This window comes from Canis lupus, chromosome 25 (assembly GCF_048164855.1).
Source record: "Canis lupus baileyi chromosome 25, mCanLup2.hap1, whole genome shotgun sequence".
Classification (NCBI taxonomy): Eukaryota; Metazoa; Chordata; class Mammalia; order Carnivora; family Canidae; genus Canis; species Canis lupus.
The window spans coordinates 18820165-18840638 of record NC_132862.1 but is presented as its reverse complement, the minus strand read 5'-3'; the positions used below and the strand labels follow the sequence as shown (position 1 = coordinate 18840638).

The window sequence follows — 20474 nt, the reverse complement described above, 5'->3', positions numbered from 1 at the left end:
AGTAATGTTGTAAGGAGTGTTTAGTCTGGTTATATTTACATATCCTATATCCTTTTAGCACAGCTATGGTGTCACTGCATAATAAACATGATGTTTGGAAGTCAAATTTGACAAAATAATCCACACTCCACTGTGCCTTAAAAGTACATTTGAAACCCTTATTTCTTTTTCTTTTCTGACAGAGTAATACAATAAAGAAATAAAATGTTGTGGTACACCAATTCACAAGGAATCTGTAACACTGTGGAGTTTTAACTGTTATAATTTGTTGTAATTTGTAGTGCACCAAGTAGCAGTACAAAGTGATGAGTCATATACAGTCTGCCACAGTTACTCAATCCTGGTATTGTAGTGTACAAGTAGCCAGATGCAAACAAACAAACATGACTGTGTTCCAGTAAAACTTTATTTTTGGACACTGAAACCTGAATGTCATGTATTTTTCATGTGTTATGATATATTGTTCCACGTAATTTTCAGTAAAGGAAAGACTGTTTTGAAGGAGAATTGCTAGAAGGAGGCATTTTGGGTTGTCACAATTATTGGGGAGGAGTCACTATCCACCCGTAGTGAACAGCAGCTAGGGAAGCAAGGCATCCTGCAAACACAGTGACAGTTTCACACTCAAAAATATTGTCCAACATCTTGCATGACTTCCAAACACTCTAAGTGGCATTCATGTAGGTGAAAAACCTATGAATAATCATCTGAGTCTAGAATTTAGTTACACAAAAGACTTTGTTGTAGTTTTAATATATATTCAATTTCCTAGGAAATGGAGGGAATAGTATACTTTTTTTGTTTGCAGTATTACAGAGTTGTTCGGCATCAATAGAAATACCATTCATGATATTTGAATGGCCAATACAGGTTTCATTTTGCATATGCGACTGATGTATATCTGATGATTCTACATGCAGCAGCAGGCATCTGGCTACTCCATTACCTTACCTAAGGTACTCATGCTCAAACATCTGAATATTGAAATACATATTATGTAACAAATCATGTTCTTTTTATTTCTCCTTTATGTTACAGCTGAGAATGATACTGTATCTTAGAGGTAACATGAGATCTTCAAAAAAATAAATATTGAACTTGGTAAACATAATACCAAACTTAGGAGTGGGTTTATAAGATATCCCAGAGATGATGAGGACAAGATATGAACCAAATACTTTTCCATCTGGCTTCTCTTATTCATGGCATGAGTTATCACATGGAGAAAGAAGTGAAACTGGGAATTAAGGCCATAGTATAGAGGTTTATAACATAATAGTCAAAGTTCCTTCTTTCAGTTAGTTTGGGAGTAGGATATCATTTACATCCACAGGTATAATAAAATCTTCTAAACTTCTTTGAGCCAACTATTATCTATTGTCTGCATGATACCAAGAAATTCTAAGGTTCCCAGCCATAGAATCAATCCTGGCAACAGTAAGAAAACAACAAAACATGAATGGGACAACAAAGACAAATGTTTGATCTGATCGCTGTAAACACTGAAATAATTTTACATAAAAGACTTACGCTATTTATCTCTATATTTAACAACAACAACAACAAAAATTCCAGCAATGATTATTTCCTTCTTCGTGGCCTTTCCCTCAGTCTGGATGCCCTTTCACCTTTATATATAAAATTCCTAATCATTCACTAGTATTCAAAGGTTCTCCTCAATAAAGCCTCTGCTAATGTGCCAGGTAAATCAGATACCCTGTTATACAGTTTTTTATTGGCTGTACTTCTGCTATACAGCTTCAATACAACTATAATTAAATAATTATTAGTGTAATTTTACTGTTCAAAGTTTGGATTCTCTCACAGAATGTCAGCAACATAAAGGCAAAAACCCTCTTTTCTTCATGGTTTCATCTTAGTATCTGGTATGCCCATAGCAAGCTCTCAAAAAATGTCTTTTACAATGAAGAATTGTTTAGCTCTGCAACTCCAGATGGATGGAGAGGGAAGGGAAGGAGGGAGGCGGGGAGAAAGGAAGAGAGTCAGAGAATCATTTACTTACTCAGAAATTTACCAAGTGTTCATATCACATGACAGTTTCTCTGCTGAGTGCTGCTCATGAAGGTAGGTGGTCTTATATTTTTCCCTAACTTTTACCTACTTTATCTCAGGCACTACAAATTTCTAACTACATCAAAATACCTCAAATTAATCAAGGATTACATTTTGATGATGATTATCAAAAGGAAAAACAAAACAAAAACCTGATAGCATCTGCAACAAGAACAAATTAATGAAATGTCTAGGTAAGAGCTGCCTGGCTACTAAAACTTAGCAAATTAGGTTTTGATTTCTATCAACCTGCAGCTCATTTACTTTAATGTATAAATTGTGTCATAACTGTTTACTTTTGTTTTGAAGTAGTTGTTAAAGTTAGCAGTCTTCTCTATCCTGAGATCAAAGCCCAGCACACAAGTCTCAAAATATCAAAAACACAGATACACAACATTTTAAGCAGCCCTGTAGTAGTTACATATTATTTGATTAGCAAAGAATTTACTCTTAAACCAAGCTGCCAACTTGTCTAAAGTATTTTCAGTAAGTGAAAAGAACATACTTGCCCACAGTTATGTGAAAATTCCCCGCGACTTTATTGACATAGAGATGACCACGAATTCTGCAAGCATCTGGAGGCTGTGATGAATCATCTTCCCTGTTACATGAGAGGAAGAATTACTTACAATACACTTAATATAGTCACCATTCTGTGATAGGAAAATTTGTAGAGGGAAAACAACATCCCTAAAAATTGATTTTTAGGTAATGTTCTAAATGTCAAAAGTAGTACAGAAGTTTTTTCAAGTCTACACATTTATAAAAGCTCATACACCTACAAAATGGGAAAATATTATATAATTATATATATATGTATATACACAGACATATATCATATTTACACAAATCTAAAATTCCATGGTTCTTCCTATCAGGATTAAGGCCATTTAGAGGAAAGCTTAAAAGAATTAGTCCAATAAAAACAAAGTTTTGTAATCTGTCTGACACTTTAGGGGACAGAGAAAGACAAGTAAGAATGAGGGAAGGACATGTCATCTAAGTTCAGACAATGACACTTTCATCCTAAGCAAATGTAAAACCTCTCTATAGTTTTAAATTTAAACAATCATTTTCATGATTATAGCATTTCTAAATATCACCTATTCTAACCTATAGAAGAGAAAAAAGTGAAATAAGAACACAAAATTCCTGGGATGCTGGGTAGCTCAGTGGTTGAGTGTCTGCCTTCAGCACGGGGTGTGATCCTGCCATCTTGGGATCGAGTCCCACATTGGGCTCCCCACAGGGAGCCTGCTTCTACCTCTGTCTATATCTCTGCCTCTCTCTCAGTCTCTCAGGAATAAATAAAATCTTGAAAAAAACAAAACAAAAATCAGAATTCTAAAAAAAAAACCATAAAATTCCTAACAAATATTTATAAATCCTTATAAAATAATGCTAAATGCAATTAATTTGTTCTTAAAATCTAATATAATTTTATATGGAAGTATAACATACACACATTAAGAGAAAAATGAAATGAAAATGAAGTATTATTTGTGATACTCCTGATCAATATCACAGGCTATAAATTTAATAGTAAAAAGAAATCTTCTTAATATGGAATGATTACATTTTCTCTAAGAAATATGAGATTCAGAGAACTAAACCAATACTAAAATTATGTCATAATAAATAGCTGTATATTTAAAAATTACATCTCACCTTGGTGGAAGTGCTGTTGATGCACTTTTAAAAGCACTTTTAAATATCACGTCTTGAAGTGAATGTTCTTCCTGCAGTCTACTCTGAATCAGCTGCAGCATCCTAAATACAACATAAATAAGCAATAGTTTGAAATACAGTAAGGTAACAAGAAAGCCAACACTTTTTACAAAGTGTTAGCTGACGTATTATTATAGGACTTTATTCTAAAACAAAGTATCAAGTTTTCTTTGGTCATTTCCTTAAAAGAAGAAAAAATGGTAGGGTGGTTGAAGGATTAATAGTTGAGGTCCATTAGCATGTCTAACTTCACTGATAATGGCTATGCAGTCAGGGTCATTAAGAAGGAGCTTCTGGGATCCCTGGGTGGCGCAACGGTTTGGTGCCTGCCTTTGGCCCAGGGCGCGATCCTGGAGACCCGGGATCAAATCCCACGTTGGGCTCCTGGTGCATGGAGCCTGCTCCTCCCTCTGCCTATGTCTCTGCCTCTCTCTCTCTCTCTCTCTCTCTCTCTCTGTGACTATCATAAATAAATAAAAATTAAAAAATATATATATATATAAAAAAAAGAAGGAGCTTCTGTTCACCTGAGTATCTAAACCCATCTTTCATGCATGCATGCATGCAGCTATTACAAAATTCTTACTTTTTATCAGGTATTGAATAAAGTATTACAGATACAAAAAGTAAGACAAGTACAACAGATTTGGTGGATTTAAGTGGGAGATTACTTGGGTATAAACCCCTTCCACAAGCATCTAATCCTCATTACAAAATAGGCCATAGTGCCATTTAATATTACCTCGTGTCTCCTTTTCCAAAGAAATCTAAACGTTAGTCTATATGACAAGACCATTCTGAACAAAATATTATACTCTACCTATACTTTTTAAAAAGAATATAAGCATCTTCAGATTTACACGGTCTCATCTTCAGATTTACATGTCTAAAGGCTTAAAATCTTTGGACCTAATGCTAAGAGGAATTGTAAGTTTCTATTTGTGTGTGTCCTGTATTTCCAGAGTCTAGTTTTAGAGCTAGGCAGTGGTAAAAGAGGTTGATGGCAGCAAACCGTGTGTGTGTGCGCGCGTGCACACATATAACTTCTGTCTCAAATATACCAATATCTAAGCTTATATGTAAAAAAACTCAACTATGATGGAAAACAGCCATCATTTTAATAGTATAAACACAATCTCTGCTCCCACGTATTACTAGTCTGGAACACTGAATAAAATTCCAGATGAAAAAAGGCTTCTCATTTTAATATTTTTGGATTGAAGTAATGTATTTCATCTCTGAATGGCTTTCTACTAAAAGCTCTAGAAGCCCAGAAATACTTAATATTCCGTTCTTTTGTTCAACTACATTTAATTTTAAACTTAATTTAAAACTCTCCCCAGATGGAGAAAGTGGAAATTAAAAGAGAAAGGCCTGTGAAATGTACTTAGGGACTAGGAAGAAAAAAAAAAATGGGTAAAAAAAAATTTTTGCAATAATCTTAAATTAGGTAAAGCCTTCATAAGTACCAATACATAGACTGGAAATTATTTAAAATTATAAAGGAAATAAACAACAACAAAGCAAAATGGGCATATGGCATAAATGAGCAGTTTCACACAAAAAGGAATACAAATGGGGAAAAAAAATCCACAAAGATATTCAAGTGATTCATAAAGAAATGCTAATTAAACTGGTATAATACCATTTTCATCCACAGAATTGGCAACAATAAAAACAGTATACCCACTGTTGGTGAGATTGTATATAAATAAGTACTCTCACATAGTTTTGGACCACAAATGAAGATACTTTGGTATCATCTATCAAAATGTCTTTTTTCCCAGTTTTATTGATATAATTGACATATCACGCTAAGTTTTAGTGTACAACTTATGATTTGACATATGTATATATTGCAAAATGATGACTACAATAAGTATCACCTCACATAGTTAGAATTTTTTGTGATAGAATTTATCAAAATGTTAAATATCCCCTGAAAGAGAAGTTTCATTTCTAGAAACTACGCACACACACACACACACATTCTGACCAGTACATAAGGAATTAAGTTCAAGAATTTTCATTGAGCATTGTTTTTAATATTAGAATCCTGCCAACAATCTAAATGCCCACTAATAAGGATCTAATTTAATAAACTAAAGTTTATCCATAAAAAGAATACTATACGTAGTGAAATGGGAAGATGTCCAAAATATCAGGTTAGGTGGAGAAAAAGCAAATTCTAGAACAAATGTATGGAATGATCCTATTTGTATTCAGAAAAAAAGTAACATAAGCAAATATGCAAACATACGGAAAATTATAAATGATCAGAGTTTCTAGAAGGTGACACAAGAAATTTAACTGGTTGCTACTGCTAGTCAGAGGCTTTCACTTTTAATTTATATCCTTTACTTCATATCTTTTCTATTCAAATTGAATTTTAATGATCATATATTGCTTTATGAATTTTTAAATAGTTAATAAAATTTTAAATGAAAATTAAAATGTATTTGTGATTCAAAGTGCATTAGAGAAAAGATTATACATGACTTTCCTAAGATCTGATAAAAATGTTTAAAATTATAAAGATTAAATACTATATTCTGCTAATATTTCATCCCAAAAACTGCCTTGAGAAATATTCATCTATGAACAATTCACAATAGATAAAGCAGGAGAACATGATCTAGATTTCTATGGAGCACAATACTTTGTTAGCTTATTACCTTTGCCACTCTTTCTGCTGTGGTGAAAGATCAAATATTGCCTGAAATAAAGGAAAAAACATAATCACTAGCACTGTCAATTTCTCTTAGCTTGTATATCATAATTTAAAATTCTTTCTTCTGAGCAAGAAACAAATTTATAATGTTCATAAAAACAAATATTCATGATATACATTTAATCTTCTATAAGTAAGCTAAAAAATGTAGTATATTCTTACTCAAAGCCAATATAAAGAAGTTCTACTAATCACAAATATTTTTGTATTACAGTTATCCACATTTATAGGAATGACTGCAAGTTGGCAATCTGACATAAGCACAAAATGGTATGTTAGGACTTGAAATCATTTAAATGACACATGCATGAAAGATTTCAAAAAAGAAAAACATAAAGCTCAACTATAGGATCTTAGCATCCAAAGTCTTTTTTTTTTTTTTTTTTTTTTTGCTGGGAAAAATACCATGATAAAATCAACATTTTTGGGCAGTCCCAGTGGCTCAGCGGTTTAGCGCCACCTGCAGCCCAGGGCATGATCCTGGAGACCCGGGATCGAGTCCCACGTCAGGCTCTCTGCATGGAGCCTGCTTCTCCCTCTGCCTGTGTCTCTGCCTCTCATTCTCTGTCTCTATGAATAAATAAATAAAATCTTAAAAAAAAAAGTCATTTCTTTAAAAAAAAAATCAACATTTTTTAAAAAAGATTTATTTAAGTAATCTCTACATTGACATGGGGCTCAAACTCATGATCCCAAGATCAAGAATCACATGCTCTTCCAAATGAGCCAGCCAGGCACCGTGAAATCAGTAATTTTTTAAACAAGTTAAGCAATGGCACAGTAATTCCCAAATGTACTAATCAATAAGGAATAGTTCAAGAAATTTAAGCACTATCTTCATCAATTTGAAGTCAGAAGAGGTAGCTTGTAGGATAAGAGGGAAATATGCAAGCTTTTCATGGTGTGTGGCAAGATCTACAATTTAAGTTTGCAATAACGAAGACTTGATTTTTATAAAGGCAATTCATAAGAAAGTATATATTGATTCTACTTTTTATTTTTATTTTTATTTATTTATTTATTTATTTTTATGATAGTCACACGGAGAGAGAGAGAGAGAGAGAGGCAGAGACACAGGCAGAGGGAGAAGCAGGCTCCATGCACCGGGAGCCCGACATGGGATTCGATCCCGGGTCTCCAGGATCGCGCCCTGAGCCAAAGGCAGGCGCCAAACCGCTGCGCCACCCAGGGATCCCTGATTCTACTTTTTAAATTTAGCAAAATTAATTATTCTTCCATAATCAGGCCCTAACCTTCTACTCTCTACAAAATCCTCAGTTTTTAATCAAAATGGGAAAATCTCTCATTTTATCAAGCAGTTCTACCTCTCTGCCTTTGTTAATTTAATTATACCAACCTGGAAACTTCCTCTCCTGTAATTGTGACCCTCTCGTCTATCTAAATCCTACGTACCAGACCCTCCAGGTTAAATTGCCCCTATCGTTCTGATTACAGTGAAATCATCTCTGATTACTCCTCTTGCTGATCTTGTCTACAGCATGCTTCCCAACCTTTTCTCCACCATAGCACACAAGGAAAATGCTTCTGTAAAGCACACCATAGCAAACAGGAGGCTGCATGCAATTGCTTCCCAGTTACCCTTGTAGATAAAACTTTTGACAGTGGGGGCTATGATTCTTTCTTTTACTTCCCCAAACTGCATAGTGTAGTACTGGGCACAAGGGGCCCGGGGGTAAAGGAACTACTGAGTAGCCAACTTCATGCTAGATACTATGCTACTTAATTTCTTACCTCACTTAGCCTTCAGAACAACCTGTGAGTCTGTTATCAGTCTTGCCTTTTTTATGAGGAGGAAGCTCAACAGGTTCAAAACTTTTTCCAAAATCACAGACCTTAAGAGTTAGTATACAAACCCAGCTCTGTCAGATTCCTCACTTTTAAGCAGTTTTTAAATTCTTTAAGTAAAGAAATAGTAATAAAACATAATAGTAAGCAGCAAAGTAGTAACTCTCACAGCATATTGTGATCATTATTTGGAAACTAGTAAAGTCATCAGGGCTATGTTTTTAATATTCAGAGTGCATATTAGGACAGTAAGTATGAAAACATAAAAAGAAGTAAAAATTATCTCAAATAATTTTACATTAATAATTCTTACTTAGGGGCACCTAGGTTAAGCGTCTGCCTTTGGCTCAAGTTGTGATTTCAGGGTCCTGGGATCGAGCCCCATATCAGGCTCCCTGCTGAGCAGGGAGTCTGCTTCTCCTTCTCCCTCTGCCCCTTCCTCTGCTCATGCTTTCTTGCTCTCTCAAATAAATAAAATCTTAAAAAAATAATAGTTCTTAATTTTTTTTAAGATTTTATTTATTCATGAGAGACAGAGAGGCAGAGACATAGGTAGAGGGCACAGCAGGCTCCCCACGGGATCCAGGGATCCCAACAACTGGATATTTTTAAGTTCCCGTCTGGTCAAGACATGACTTTTAATTATATGACAGTTAAATTTAAATAAAATGTTCCTATTCCACAAATGACTGGAAGAGATGGCAGAAATTGTTTACAGTAGAATAATCAGCAATCTTGTTACATTTACATAAATCTAGCATGTTCCTTTAGTGCCTAATATCTAACAGGGCACTATACTTCACATCTTATGAAACACAGGAAAATAAATTTAATGCTTCTCAGGAGCTTAAAAGCTAGCTAGAAAGACAAGCTCTCCAGAAAAATAGATATAAACAAAACCAAGGACTTAACAAATGTGAAGAAAAAAAGGGTAGGAATGGGAGACAAGAAAAGCATTAAGTAAATTTTAGAGGATAAGTTTAAGATGATTAAGTCTCCTCATAATCAAATTTTCACAGTGTTCAAAGATACAGAAAATATAGAAAACACTCTATATTGTCATTTTAAATTAGCATCCACATACTGGAAATTTTCAAGAATTTATGTAAGACTGCGTATAAGGGAGACAAAATTGAGAAAAGAGCCCAACCCATAACTCATTTCATGGCACAGAGAAGTCTATGTAGGAAACAAGAAAAGTCCCTCACTCAGAGAAAGAGAGGAACATGTAATAAAATGGTAAGACACCTGAGAAAGAGGCAATCTCCTTTCCTAGGAGCATTTTCAAGGAGTTCAATCAAGTGCCAGAGACCACACAGTGAGGACATCCCACAGCAGTGTTATTCCTAGCTTATCTGTGTCCTGGACAGTGTTCTAAATTAAGCAAGAATACTGCCACGGTTGGCTGCTAATGAGGACAGTCACACAAGCTAAAGAAAGGAGGAGTTACCCTAGCAAAATTAAGCCTGTCAAAGCAAACATAAGGAAATTTGGAGTGCCCTGGTGAACCACTCTGCCATCGTGGACCCAATACGGACTCCTTCCTTCCTTTTCAAAAGCATCTGAAGCTAATATGACTCTTAAAAAAACACAGTATATCTGAACTTTTACCCTTTCCTCCTTTCATCTAGGTCTGAAAAAATGTGTGTGTGTTGGAGAAGGAGGGTCACATAAAAATTGACATAACTCAACAGTCTATGTCAACTCTCACTGGCTTAATAGGCCACTTATATCCTCATCCTAAAGATGAACAATAAATAAATAAACACATGAAAAGATTCATTAACTTGAAAAAAGTGGTCCATCTCAGGTATGAGGGCTAATTTTCCTCTATGATACTAGTCCTAGAAATAAGGAGAAAAATGTTAAGTTTTTCTAATTATTTCTCAATGAAATTTGGCATCATGAAGACATAAAAAAATTGAATGATCTGAGATACATTAAGGATATATGATATATAGATATATGATCTGTGACATATATATAAAAAATACAACCATTGTATTTTAAAATGTAATGAAGGCACTGAAAAGAAGATTGATCCTGCTAGATCAGGGTAATCTCCCAGAACTCAGGTGAAGTTTGAAATATGCATCTAAAATAAGAATTATCAATTGAGATACTGAGAACCACTCCATAAAATTCACCATCATATGGTAAGAATTGTTAAAAGGAATACAGCTCAAACATTTTTAAAGACTTAAATTTGCTAAAAGTAGAATACAAATAGGATATAGAATTTCCAAATCATTGGAGGAAAAGAAGAAAAACTTCATCATTACAGCAAATATAAGAAAAGAGAAACAGAAACTATTAGGAAGCATTAAAAAAATATAATACATGAATAAGGTTGTAAAACAGATTTTAGAGGCTTATCTGAAATGCTAACAATGGTTATCTCAAGGCTTTGGTATTAGAAACCTCCACAAAGAATACAGGTTACTTTTAAATTAAAAAAAATATATATATATATATTTTTTAAAAGCTAGCTCAGACAAAACTAAAAGTAAATATCAAAACTGTCTTCAAACGCCAGGACACCTGCACCCCGATGTTTCTAGCAGCAATGTCCACAATAGCCAAACTGTGGAAGGAGCCTTGGTGTCCATCGAAAGATGAATGGATGAAGAAGATGTGGTTTATGTATACAATGGAATATTCCTCAGCCGTTAGAAACGACAAATACCCACCATTTGCTTCAACGTGGATGGAACTGGAGGGTATTATGCTGAGTGCAGTAAGTCAATCGGAGAAGGACAAACAGTGTATGTTCTCATTCATTTGGGGAATATAAATAACAGTGAAAGGGAATATAAGAGAAGGGAGAAGAAATGTGTGGGAAATATCAGAAAGGGAGACAGAACGTAAAGACTCCGAACTCTGGGAAACGAACTAGGGGTGGAGGAAGGGGAGGAGGGCGGGGGGTGGGGGTGAATGGGTGACAGGCACTGAGGGGCACACTTGACGGGATGAGCACTGGGTGTTATTCTGTATGTTGGTAAATTGAACACCAATAAAAAATTAATTTATTAAAAAAAAAAACTGTCTTCAAGAAAACAATACCTCATAGCATATTATTAAAAAAAAAAGTCCATTAAACTTACTGGCTCATAAACTAGACCATCTGCAGATGCAACCATTGTTTCTGCTAAATCCAATACATCTGCTCCAACATCTGCAAAAAAAATTAGAAGTTTACATTCCATGTTCAGAGCTAAACTAAATCTTAATTAACAAGTCTAAATGTCTAACAGAAAAATCAAATACATGAAATCATTTTCCCATTCCATTTGTTCAAAAGTTATAATAGTAGAATTATACAGTTTTGGTAGAAACTATTCAAAAAATCAATAATACTTTTTCTAGTTCTTATTCAGTAAAGAATATGACTCAATCTCATAGTAAAAAGAATAAATTTCACTGAACCTCAGAGCTTTGCAAAAATTAAGAACCTAATCATAACTACTAAATTAAATGGCTGCCAAATGAAATATTAAATATTAAAATTATTTCTAGAAATTAAAAGAAATTTTAAGAGAACGTTACTGATGACTTTTTTAAAAAAAATCAACAAATAGGAAAAGTTTATTTTGAGAAGGCAAAATTTTAATGGTATTCGATTATCTAAAATAAGGCAAAAGTATGATATATTCAGTAGTAACAAACTCATAGTTTAGATATAAAGTGTTTCTTTACTCTTAAAACCACTACCATAAGGAAAAATAAATGAAAAGGGAAAGAAATTTAAAATTTCTCTGAGATGAAATCTCCCAGAAATTAATCTCCTTAATTAAACTATTTCACAGTTTAAAAAATGTTGTCTCGGCTACTGAACTTGTAGTCTCTACATCCCAAGCAGTAATTTAAAAGATATCTTTCATGCAAAAACATCCTCACTTTTGAGAGCAATACTGATTCAAACATTATCTACCTAACATAATAACATTTTCCCACTTTTATCAGTATAATCAAGTGAAGCCAGAGAAGAAAATAGAAAAGGGTAACACATTATCTGGTTAAAAGATTTGGATCCATATTTTAATATGCAGAGTACAGTAAAGGGTGATAAACCAAAACAGTGAAACAGGATATTTTGTGGAGTATGGGTATAAAACTGGTAACTCTAAACAAGAAAAAAAGGATATACATAAGAACTCTGACTTACAAAAACTTTCAATTTTCTTTTAATTATATTAAGGTGAAACTTAAATCTCTCCTCCTCATGGAAAAGAAATTTAAAGAATATCAGCTGGGGAGCAAAACAACTTGCATTATTAAATAACATTACCATAGCATTTTAAGATATCATAAAGGGATAAATAAAGTTAAAACACTACCATTGTTTTACTTTTTACTAACAATTGTTTAAACCATAAATGATACATGGACTTAACAAGTTAAAGGTGTACTTACATTGACACTTCATAGCAACAGTAATATCTATATTGATTCTCAATTTGCTAAAAGACAAAAAAGGAAATATTAGTACCTACCAAGTAATCAAAACATGAGAAATATAAATCAACTGATCATGAAAATTTGGATTTCAAACAGAGTAAGATACACTGATTAGAACTTGGATAGCATTTTCTTATGGTCGAAACAAAGGCACTTTAAAAATAAAAATTCTATATTTTGCAATTATTCTAAAAGCCTTTCTGATTTCACAGGTTTTTAGCACAGTATCCTTTAATTTAATAGTGGTAACTCAACAATTACTCCAAGCAACTCAGAGAAGTCTCTTTATATAAACCCTACATAGAATATTCTTTTAAGAATGTAAAATTTTCAAAATAAGAAGTTAGAAATGACAAGTATTTCTCTTCCATTTATCAAATAAATATATTAGGCATTACGCCTGATGCCCTACAATTATTATCTTTTTTATCCTTTACCATGGACCTATAAAGTAGATAACTTCCCAGTTTTGCAGATAAGCCAGTTGTTTTCAGAGCAGAGTAAATGCCTGGCTGTAGATCCCATAACCACTAAAATGGCATAATGGAAACTAAGTCTGAGTGGCCTAGAATAAATGCACCAAACTGCCAGGAAAAAAAAAACCTTTGATGATTACAGTTTTGTGTAGCCTTTTCAAATGCTTTATTTTCAAAGGATCAGTTCAAATCAAATTAATTTTAAAATATCAGAAATAATTAAGCACCATGAATAACAGAATGAGTACAATCAGTGTCAGTCCTGTCCTATGCTTCCAATCAAAACTTTTTCACTCTAATAGTATTTCTCTGGTTTCAATAGGAACTACAGATTTTCAGAGCTTCATATCCTCTTAAAATTGTCTAGAACTCAAACTGTGTTCCAAATAACTGTGGAGTTTAGGCTTAGAAGATGCTGTAGGAACCAGAGAATGAGGCAAAGTGGCCAGGCTTCTGGGCATCCCCATTATGCTTATGGAGTAACCTACATAATACTTCATTTGGAAAAAAAGCAAAAAAGTGATTCATTGGTGCTAAAAACAACAAAATAATAAAAACAACAAATTCTTTGAAAACTAATGGTATCTAGAATAACGTTCATATTACAGATGAAGATACTGAGACCTAAAAGAAAAGAAGTCAGTTGTCTGATTTGCCCATGGTTACATGGCAATTAACAAATATTGATTTACTTAATTCTCATTAACTCCAGGAAGCATGTACTATACCTATTATCCCTATTTTATGAAAAAGGAGACTGAAGCACATCCAAATACAGATTTGGTAACTTCCCTAAAGTCACACAGCTAGTAAATGGCAGAACTAGAATCAGAATTGAGAAGTAAAGGACACTCCTCTCCAACTAGTGCAAACTTAACATTATAAAACTGTTACCTCCAATCATTAAAAAATCAAAATACAAATAAATAAAACATATCTTTTCAAAGAGTTAAAAGTGATATTATTTACAGTAAAATTTTGTTTAGATATAATTTCTAAAAATCTAGTTATAAGCATATACAATGTAGCTTTAAACTGTTTTCCAACACACACAAGTCAGTAAGATATTTCAAAATCTAAAGAGAAAACAGTTTCAAAACTTTAAATGATTTCTAATATTTCAGCATCTACAAAAAATATATACATTATGTTCTCCTAACCATCATATACAGTACATACTAAATCAAGAAGATCTCTCTTTTAAAATTTAACCAGTACTGAAATGATTCTAAAATGTTTCACCTAATGCATGCAATTAAGGAGAATTTTTCAGGACTATTTCTTCAGAACTAAAATAAACCAAGTATAAAAGGTTAGAAAAAATTTTTAAAAATATATGCTAACCTTAAAACAATTTGAATCTAAAGGTATTTCAAGAAGAAAAATGAAGTTACCTAGAAAAATCCTTATCTACTTCATATTCGTACTTCATCCATGTATCTTGATATACTGAAAATTCCATTATGGTTAATAAAGCCATAGTGGTAAATGCTATTAGAGAAACTGAGAAATCAAACAAACAAACAAACAAACAAAAAAACAGAATTAAAACAATTCTTAAAAAGTAAACAACAGGAAACTATTTTAAGTGAGATTAAAATTAGCAAAGAAAGCTCTTTTATGATTGCCATGTGAATGGATACTACTATAAAAGGTTTTCCTTAAAATGTTCATTACAGACTTCTTTTTAAAGCAGCTCAAAAATGAGGATTTAATGAGCACAAACATGAACACAAACATTTTTCTTTTTTTTTATAAATTTATTTTTTATTGTTGTTCAATTTGCCAACATATAGAATAACACCCAGTGCTCATCCCATCAAGTGCCCCCATCAAGTGCCCCCCTCAGTGCCCATCACCCATTCGACCCCACCCCCCACCCACCTCCCCTTCCACCACCCCTAGTTCATTTCCCAGAGTTAGGAGTCTCTCATGTCCTGTCTCCCTTTCTGATATTTCCCACTCATTTTTTCTCCTTTCCCCTTTATTCCCTTTTACTATTTTTTATATTCCCCAAATGAATGAGACCATATAATGTTTGTCCTTCTTCGATTGACTTATTTGAACACAAACATTTCTACTACTGAGAAGCATTTTATCTCATCAATATTAAGGGTATCTTGGGCAGCCCATGTGGGTCAGTGTTTTTAGCGCTGCCTTTAGCCCAGGGCCTAATCCTGGGGACCCGAGATTGAGTCCCATGTCGGCCTCCCTGCATGGAGCCTGCTTCTCCCTCTGCCTGTGTCTCTGCCTCTCTCTCTCTCTCTGTGTGTCTCTCATGAATAAATAAAATCTTAAAAAAAAAAAAATTAAGGGTATCTTTCATTAAGCAGATTTGTCAAATTTCACAAGACACAAAGTTTTTCCTTTCTTCTCTATAGCAATGCCATAGATGATAAATGATGAAAGCATAAATCTTAAACAAAAAATTTGAAAGCAGTCCCCTCATAATTAAAAACACATCCATGCCTGTAGCCCAATCTATAAAAAACAAAACTAGACTAATTCTTAGCTCCTGAGAAGCCATGACAATCTTTGTGCCAGAAACTCAAATAACATCTCCAAATCTCTAATAAAACCCTCATCTACTTTGGAATCTCCCAAATACATCACCTCATTTATGAAAGCAAATAGAAGATCTCACTAAAAGAACTATCTTATACTATGACAAAATACACTTAAAGTGGATTGTGCAACAAGAACTTGCACTATTTTCATTGCCAAAAATCACAGATCAGAAATAGTAAGCAACTTTACACATTTTACCAAATGAAATGTCAATCTTATGTGAAATATTCTATTAGCTCTTCATGGGGAAAGAAATACAGTAAATACTATTATAGGCATATACTTTTCTTATATATTTCATATTTTATTTAATGAAAACTTTTATTTGTACCAGGTACTGCATTAAGCATTTTTAAAATATTAATTTACTTAATCACTAAAATAACCTCACCAGATATTGATATTATACCCATTTCATGGAAGAAGAAACTAAAGCATAGATGGATTAAAAAACTTCCTTAAGTGGTTAGGAATGGTTAGAGGTTGGATTTAAATTCAGAGTCTGGTTCCAGAGTCTGAACTCTTAACTATTACCTCAATGCTGTCTCTCTCCAGTAATGTGAAATTTAAGAATTTCTATTAGAATGTCTAAATTGATTTATTCTTAACCAAAATAGGACCAAAGTCATGAAATATCTTCTTCCAAGTTCAATTCTATTTATAATTATACATAACTCAAGAGCACCAAAGCAGTAAAATTAGATTAACTTGTTCAGTAATGTTTTAATAAACACTGCTAAATGCATAGACTGCACTGGGTTAGATGCCAAAGAGAATATATATGAAAATAAAATTAAGGCAAATAGTGTGACATGAGGACAGACCAGTCACAAAGTTATTACTCAATTCATTGATGAGTTCTTCATGGCTACATTTCTTTATGTTGTTGACTGGCTCCCTGAGAAGCTGCACTCAGTGAAGGAATTTGAACTGGAGCTGATACTCACCTGTACCCCCACTGGCTGAAGTCTCTACATAGCTGTCAGGAACCTTTGGAAAGGCATCCAACTCTTTCACCAAACTTAAGGTTTTTTTCCGATTCAGTCGCCTCATCTTCAGGAAAACCTTCTTTTTCTTTCATATAGTCATGCTAAGGAATAAATTATGAATAAATGAATACTCTAAAAACAATACAAAGATATCTTTTAATTTTAGATAACTGGCAAATGTTATTGGAACAACTTAATACTTTCATTCCTTCTTGAGGAAAAAGTGTATACTTATCTGCACTTCTCCTTTCTCCATCCCACCCTGACAAAAAACACAAAGGCAATTTATACAAAAAAAAAAACATATAAAATAGCAAAAAAGTAAAAAGCAATTCACACTTATAATATTTAAATACACAAATAATTTTTCTTCTATTAAATTAGCAAATATGAAAATAACACATTCCCACTAATAGATGACAATGAAATAAATGAGGTATGCTAATCTCTTGCAAGAATATAAATATTCACCACTCCTCTTCTGACTAAGTAAATTCTCTTTTTAGGAATATATCCCAAGGTAATAATCTGGTTGTCACCAAAACTTTATGAGGATAATTCTCAGTATGAGGATAATTCTCATATTGTTAATTTTAAATAGTGTAGAAACAAATGCTGGGTAGGCAATACACAAACTATGGTGAATTAAAAGCTCTGAATGTATGTAAACATTGAAAATCTTACAAAAGAAAACATTTAATGACATAGGAAAATACTCATAATAATTAGTAAAAGAGTAGAAGGTTGCATAAGTCCAGTTTTATGGAAAAAAGGAAAGATATACAAAAAACTGATTCAAAGTCTATATGCAAAAATGTTAGAAGTAGAGAATGGGAGGATTTTAACTGTCAAACAAAATTTTGGATTTTCCAAATTATCTATTTTTACAATAAAAACATTATTTAAAAACTGCTTGGTATTCTTTTTTTTAAAATCAGTATGACAACTATATCTAAAATTGGTTACAAAACCATAAAAATAACTGAATTCTCAAATTTTTGTATAATCTAAGACTGGTTTATATAAATAATGCTATAGGTGATACTATAAAGCATTACCAGAAATCAAAGTGGTATTAATAAAATCAACACCCAATAAAATAAATCAAATGGTTGCAAAAATCACTAAAAGAAAAAGAATGTCTCTAGAAGAAAGTCCAATGACTTATCTGAAATCTAATGGGTAGGATTAATATGGAAAGAATAGGCCATAGAAGGCATTTGTGAACAAAAAAGAGTCAGAGAAATAAAAACTGGCAGTGATCATGAACACCCAAGAGACCAGTCCCTAACCAGGGGTACTATTAATCCGTAAGGGGGCTACTGTTCTAAAGTGAAACTGGGTGCCTTATTATGTTGATTTCATTTGCCATTAAAAATGTCCAACTAACTTCTACTTCCTGTTCCATATGCACAACATGGCCTTCAGATTAAACTTTTGCTTCTCATATGTATGTTTTTCTTAAGGAAAAATGAGACATGCAGTTGACAGCTGAGTTTCTGATCCCCATGACAATTATAAAACTAGTATTCTCATTTGTAAATTAAGCTTCTGAGTGTTTATAGGCATAGGCTGTGCTGCCTAAGTTCGTTCAACTCAGAGTAATCAAATTTCTTTTCTGTACCTGGTAAGTACACCAAGACTGATCATTCTTCAATCTTTCAAGTTCTACTCATTCTTATTGGAATTAAATACTAAATATGCCCAAACCTCTTATCTTTAGAACAAAGCTTTACATTTAAGATCAAGTCCAACTCCAACTATAGATCCCTGGCTGCTTATCTAGAAGCCAAACTTAAAAGAATGAATTCTTCAGACACTTGGCTGACTCAGTCAATAGAGCTTGTGGCTCCATCTCAGGGTGGTGAGTTTGAGGCCCATGTTGGGGGTAGATTTTACTTTAAAAAAAAAAAAAAAGAATAGTCCCCATTTGTACACTATGACTACTTCCTCACTACATGCTCACCTCTTAGCTAAATTTGCTCTAAGCTAGGTCATTAACAACTTTTTTAGTACAAAATCCTATGGACACTTTTTGTTTTGTAGTGTTTAATTCTGTCTCTGAAAAAAAACAGCTTATGATTTCTTAAAATAGCATCTTACCTTGGCTTAAGTGATACCACACTTCTGATTTTCATTTATCTCAAAGACCTTCTTTTGCTTACTGTGCAGATTCTTCCTTTCAGATTCTGCACTAAGTGCTCCCTCCCAATGCCATTTTCTCCCAGTGATCTCCCACTCCTACAATTTTCATCTACATGCTATTTCCTCTCAAATCTTTATTCCCAGTACAAATCTCTCGCAGACATATATGTATTTTTCTTTCTATGATATCTTCATTGGGTCATTCCAAAGACAATTCAGAATCAATCACTTTTTTAACTTCTCCAGTATAATGTTAGAGCAGGAATCTATCTAATTGACCTGCATATCTCCAACACATGGCACAGAGACATTCAATAAATACTAAGGGAAAAATAGAAGGATGGAAGGGAGGAAGGGAGGGAAGACGGAAGGAAGGAAATTTCTCCAGAAATACCCATGACAGCACAACGTTCTAATTAAAACAGTTATGTAACTAAATATATAAAAAAATAAGATCCACAAGGAGAATTTTTGGTTTTTTTTTTCATTCTAGTAGTCCTAGTACTCAGAACAGTGGCTGACACATAAGTATAGATAGCATTGCTGAGTAAATGAATAAAACTGAATTTTACTCCTAAACTTTATTTTTATAAGCTTTATAAATGCTTTATTTTAAATTGTAAATTTTACAAACCTTCTAACAATTCATACAGCTTATTCAGCACTCCTTCCACTTGGTTGCTTCCCAGCTTCTATCTAGCATCTTCCATTCTTATTTTTCACAATTACTCTTCTAGAATAGACACTGCCACTCCTGACCCATTCCTGTTAGATCAGCACTAACTTAACACCCAAGAAATCCACTCCATCTCCAATACTTGCCACTCTATAGAGCCACTTTTTTGATATGAACAAGTTATCTAATAACTTCTAGTATTTCTAAAAGTATCCTTTTACCTGCTCTCTTCAGAAACTTGACATTTTCCTGGTGGTAATTCCCTTCAAATCCTTACTCCATTTTTGAGACTCATCAGGTAAAGCAGCACATGTTTTATTATGATTTCTCAACCATCTCTTCCCATTCCAAGTCTACTTCTAATAATAATAAACACATAAACTACACAGAATTAGAGCTTTCATACTATGTATTAAGTATTTCCTAAAGCATTTTACATATTTATTCATTGAATCCTCTATGACTCTGAAACAGATACTATTTTATTCTCATTTATAGAAAAGGAAAATGAGGCACAGAACAGTCAAGTAATTTTTGCAGGACCACACAGCAAGTGATAGAACCTGGATTGAATCCCAAATCCATGCTCCAAATCACCATGTACACTGATACTTCAGTACTTGTGATCATCTTCTATTAACACCTGGATATATTTAAAATTTCCTTAATGACTCTAGCACCTGGATTATTCAATATGCTTCTCTTCTTTCCCATTCCATCACAATGCTTTGCAAGTCACAACCCTATGACACTCATCCTATGGCATTCATTCACAATGATAACACTTTTACCATGCAAGTGTAACAGATTTTCTATGCCAGTGA

The 20474-nt window shown here is 33.3% G+C and overlaps 1 protein-coding gene across 1 annotated transcript in view; it reads right to left on the bottom strand.

The window, feature by feature from the left end:
- ERGIC2 (ERGIC and golgi 2) overlaps nucleotides 1–20474 on the bottom strand; it is a 37734-nt gene that overhangs the window by 11784 nt on the left and 5476 nt on the right. Inside the window, exons 2-8 of the mRNA XM_072798483.1 lie at nucleotides 16788–16930; nucleotides 14667–14775; nucleotides 12752–12798; nucleotides 11443–11513; nucleotides 6477–6517; nucleotides 3742–3843; nucleotides 2579–2674 (exon numbers count right to left, since the gene is read on the bottom strand). Coding sequence (XP_072654584.1) covers nucleotides 2579–2674; nucleotides 3742–3843; nucleotides 6477–6517; nucleotides 11443–11513; nucleotides 12752–12798; nucleotides 14667–14775; nucleotides 16788–16893 — 572 coding nt within the window. The 5' untranslated portion in view covers nucleotides 16894–16930. The remainder of the gene's footprint in view (nucleotides 1–2578; nucleotides 2675–3741; nucleotides 3844–6476; nucleotides 6518–11442; nucleotides 11514–12751; nucleotides 12799–14666; nucleotides 14776–16787; nucleotides 16931–20474) is intronic.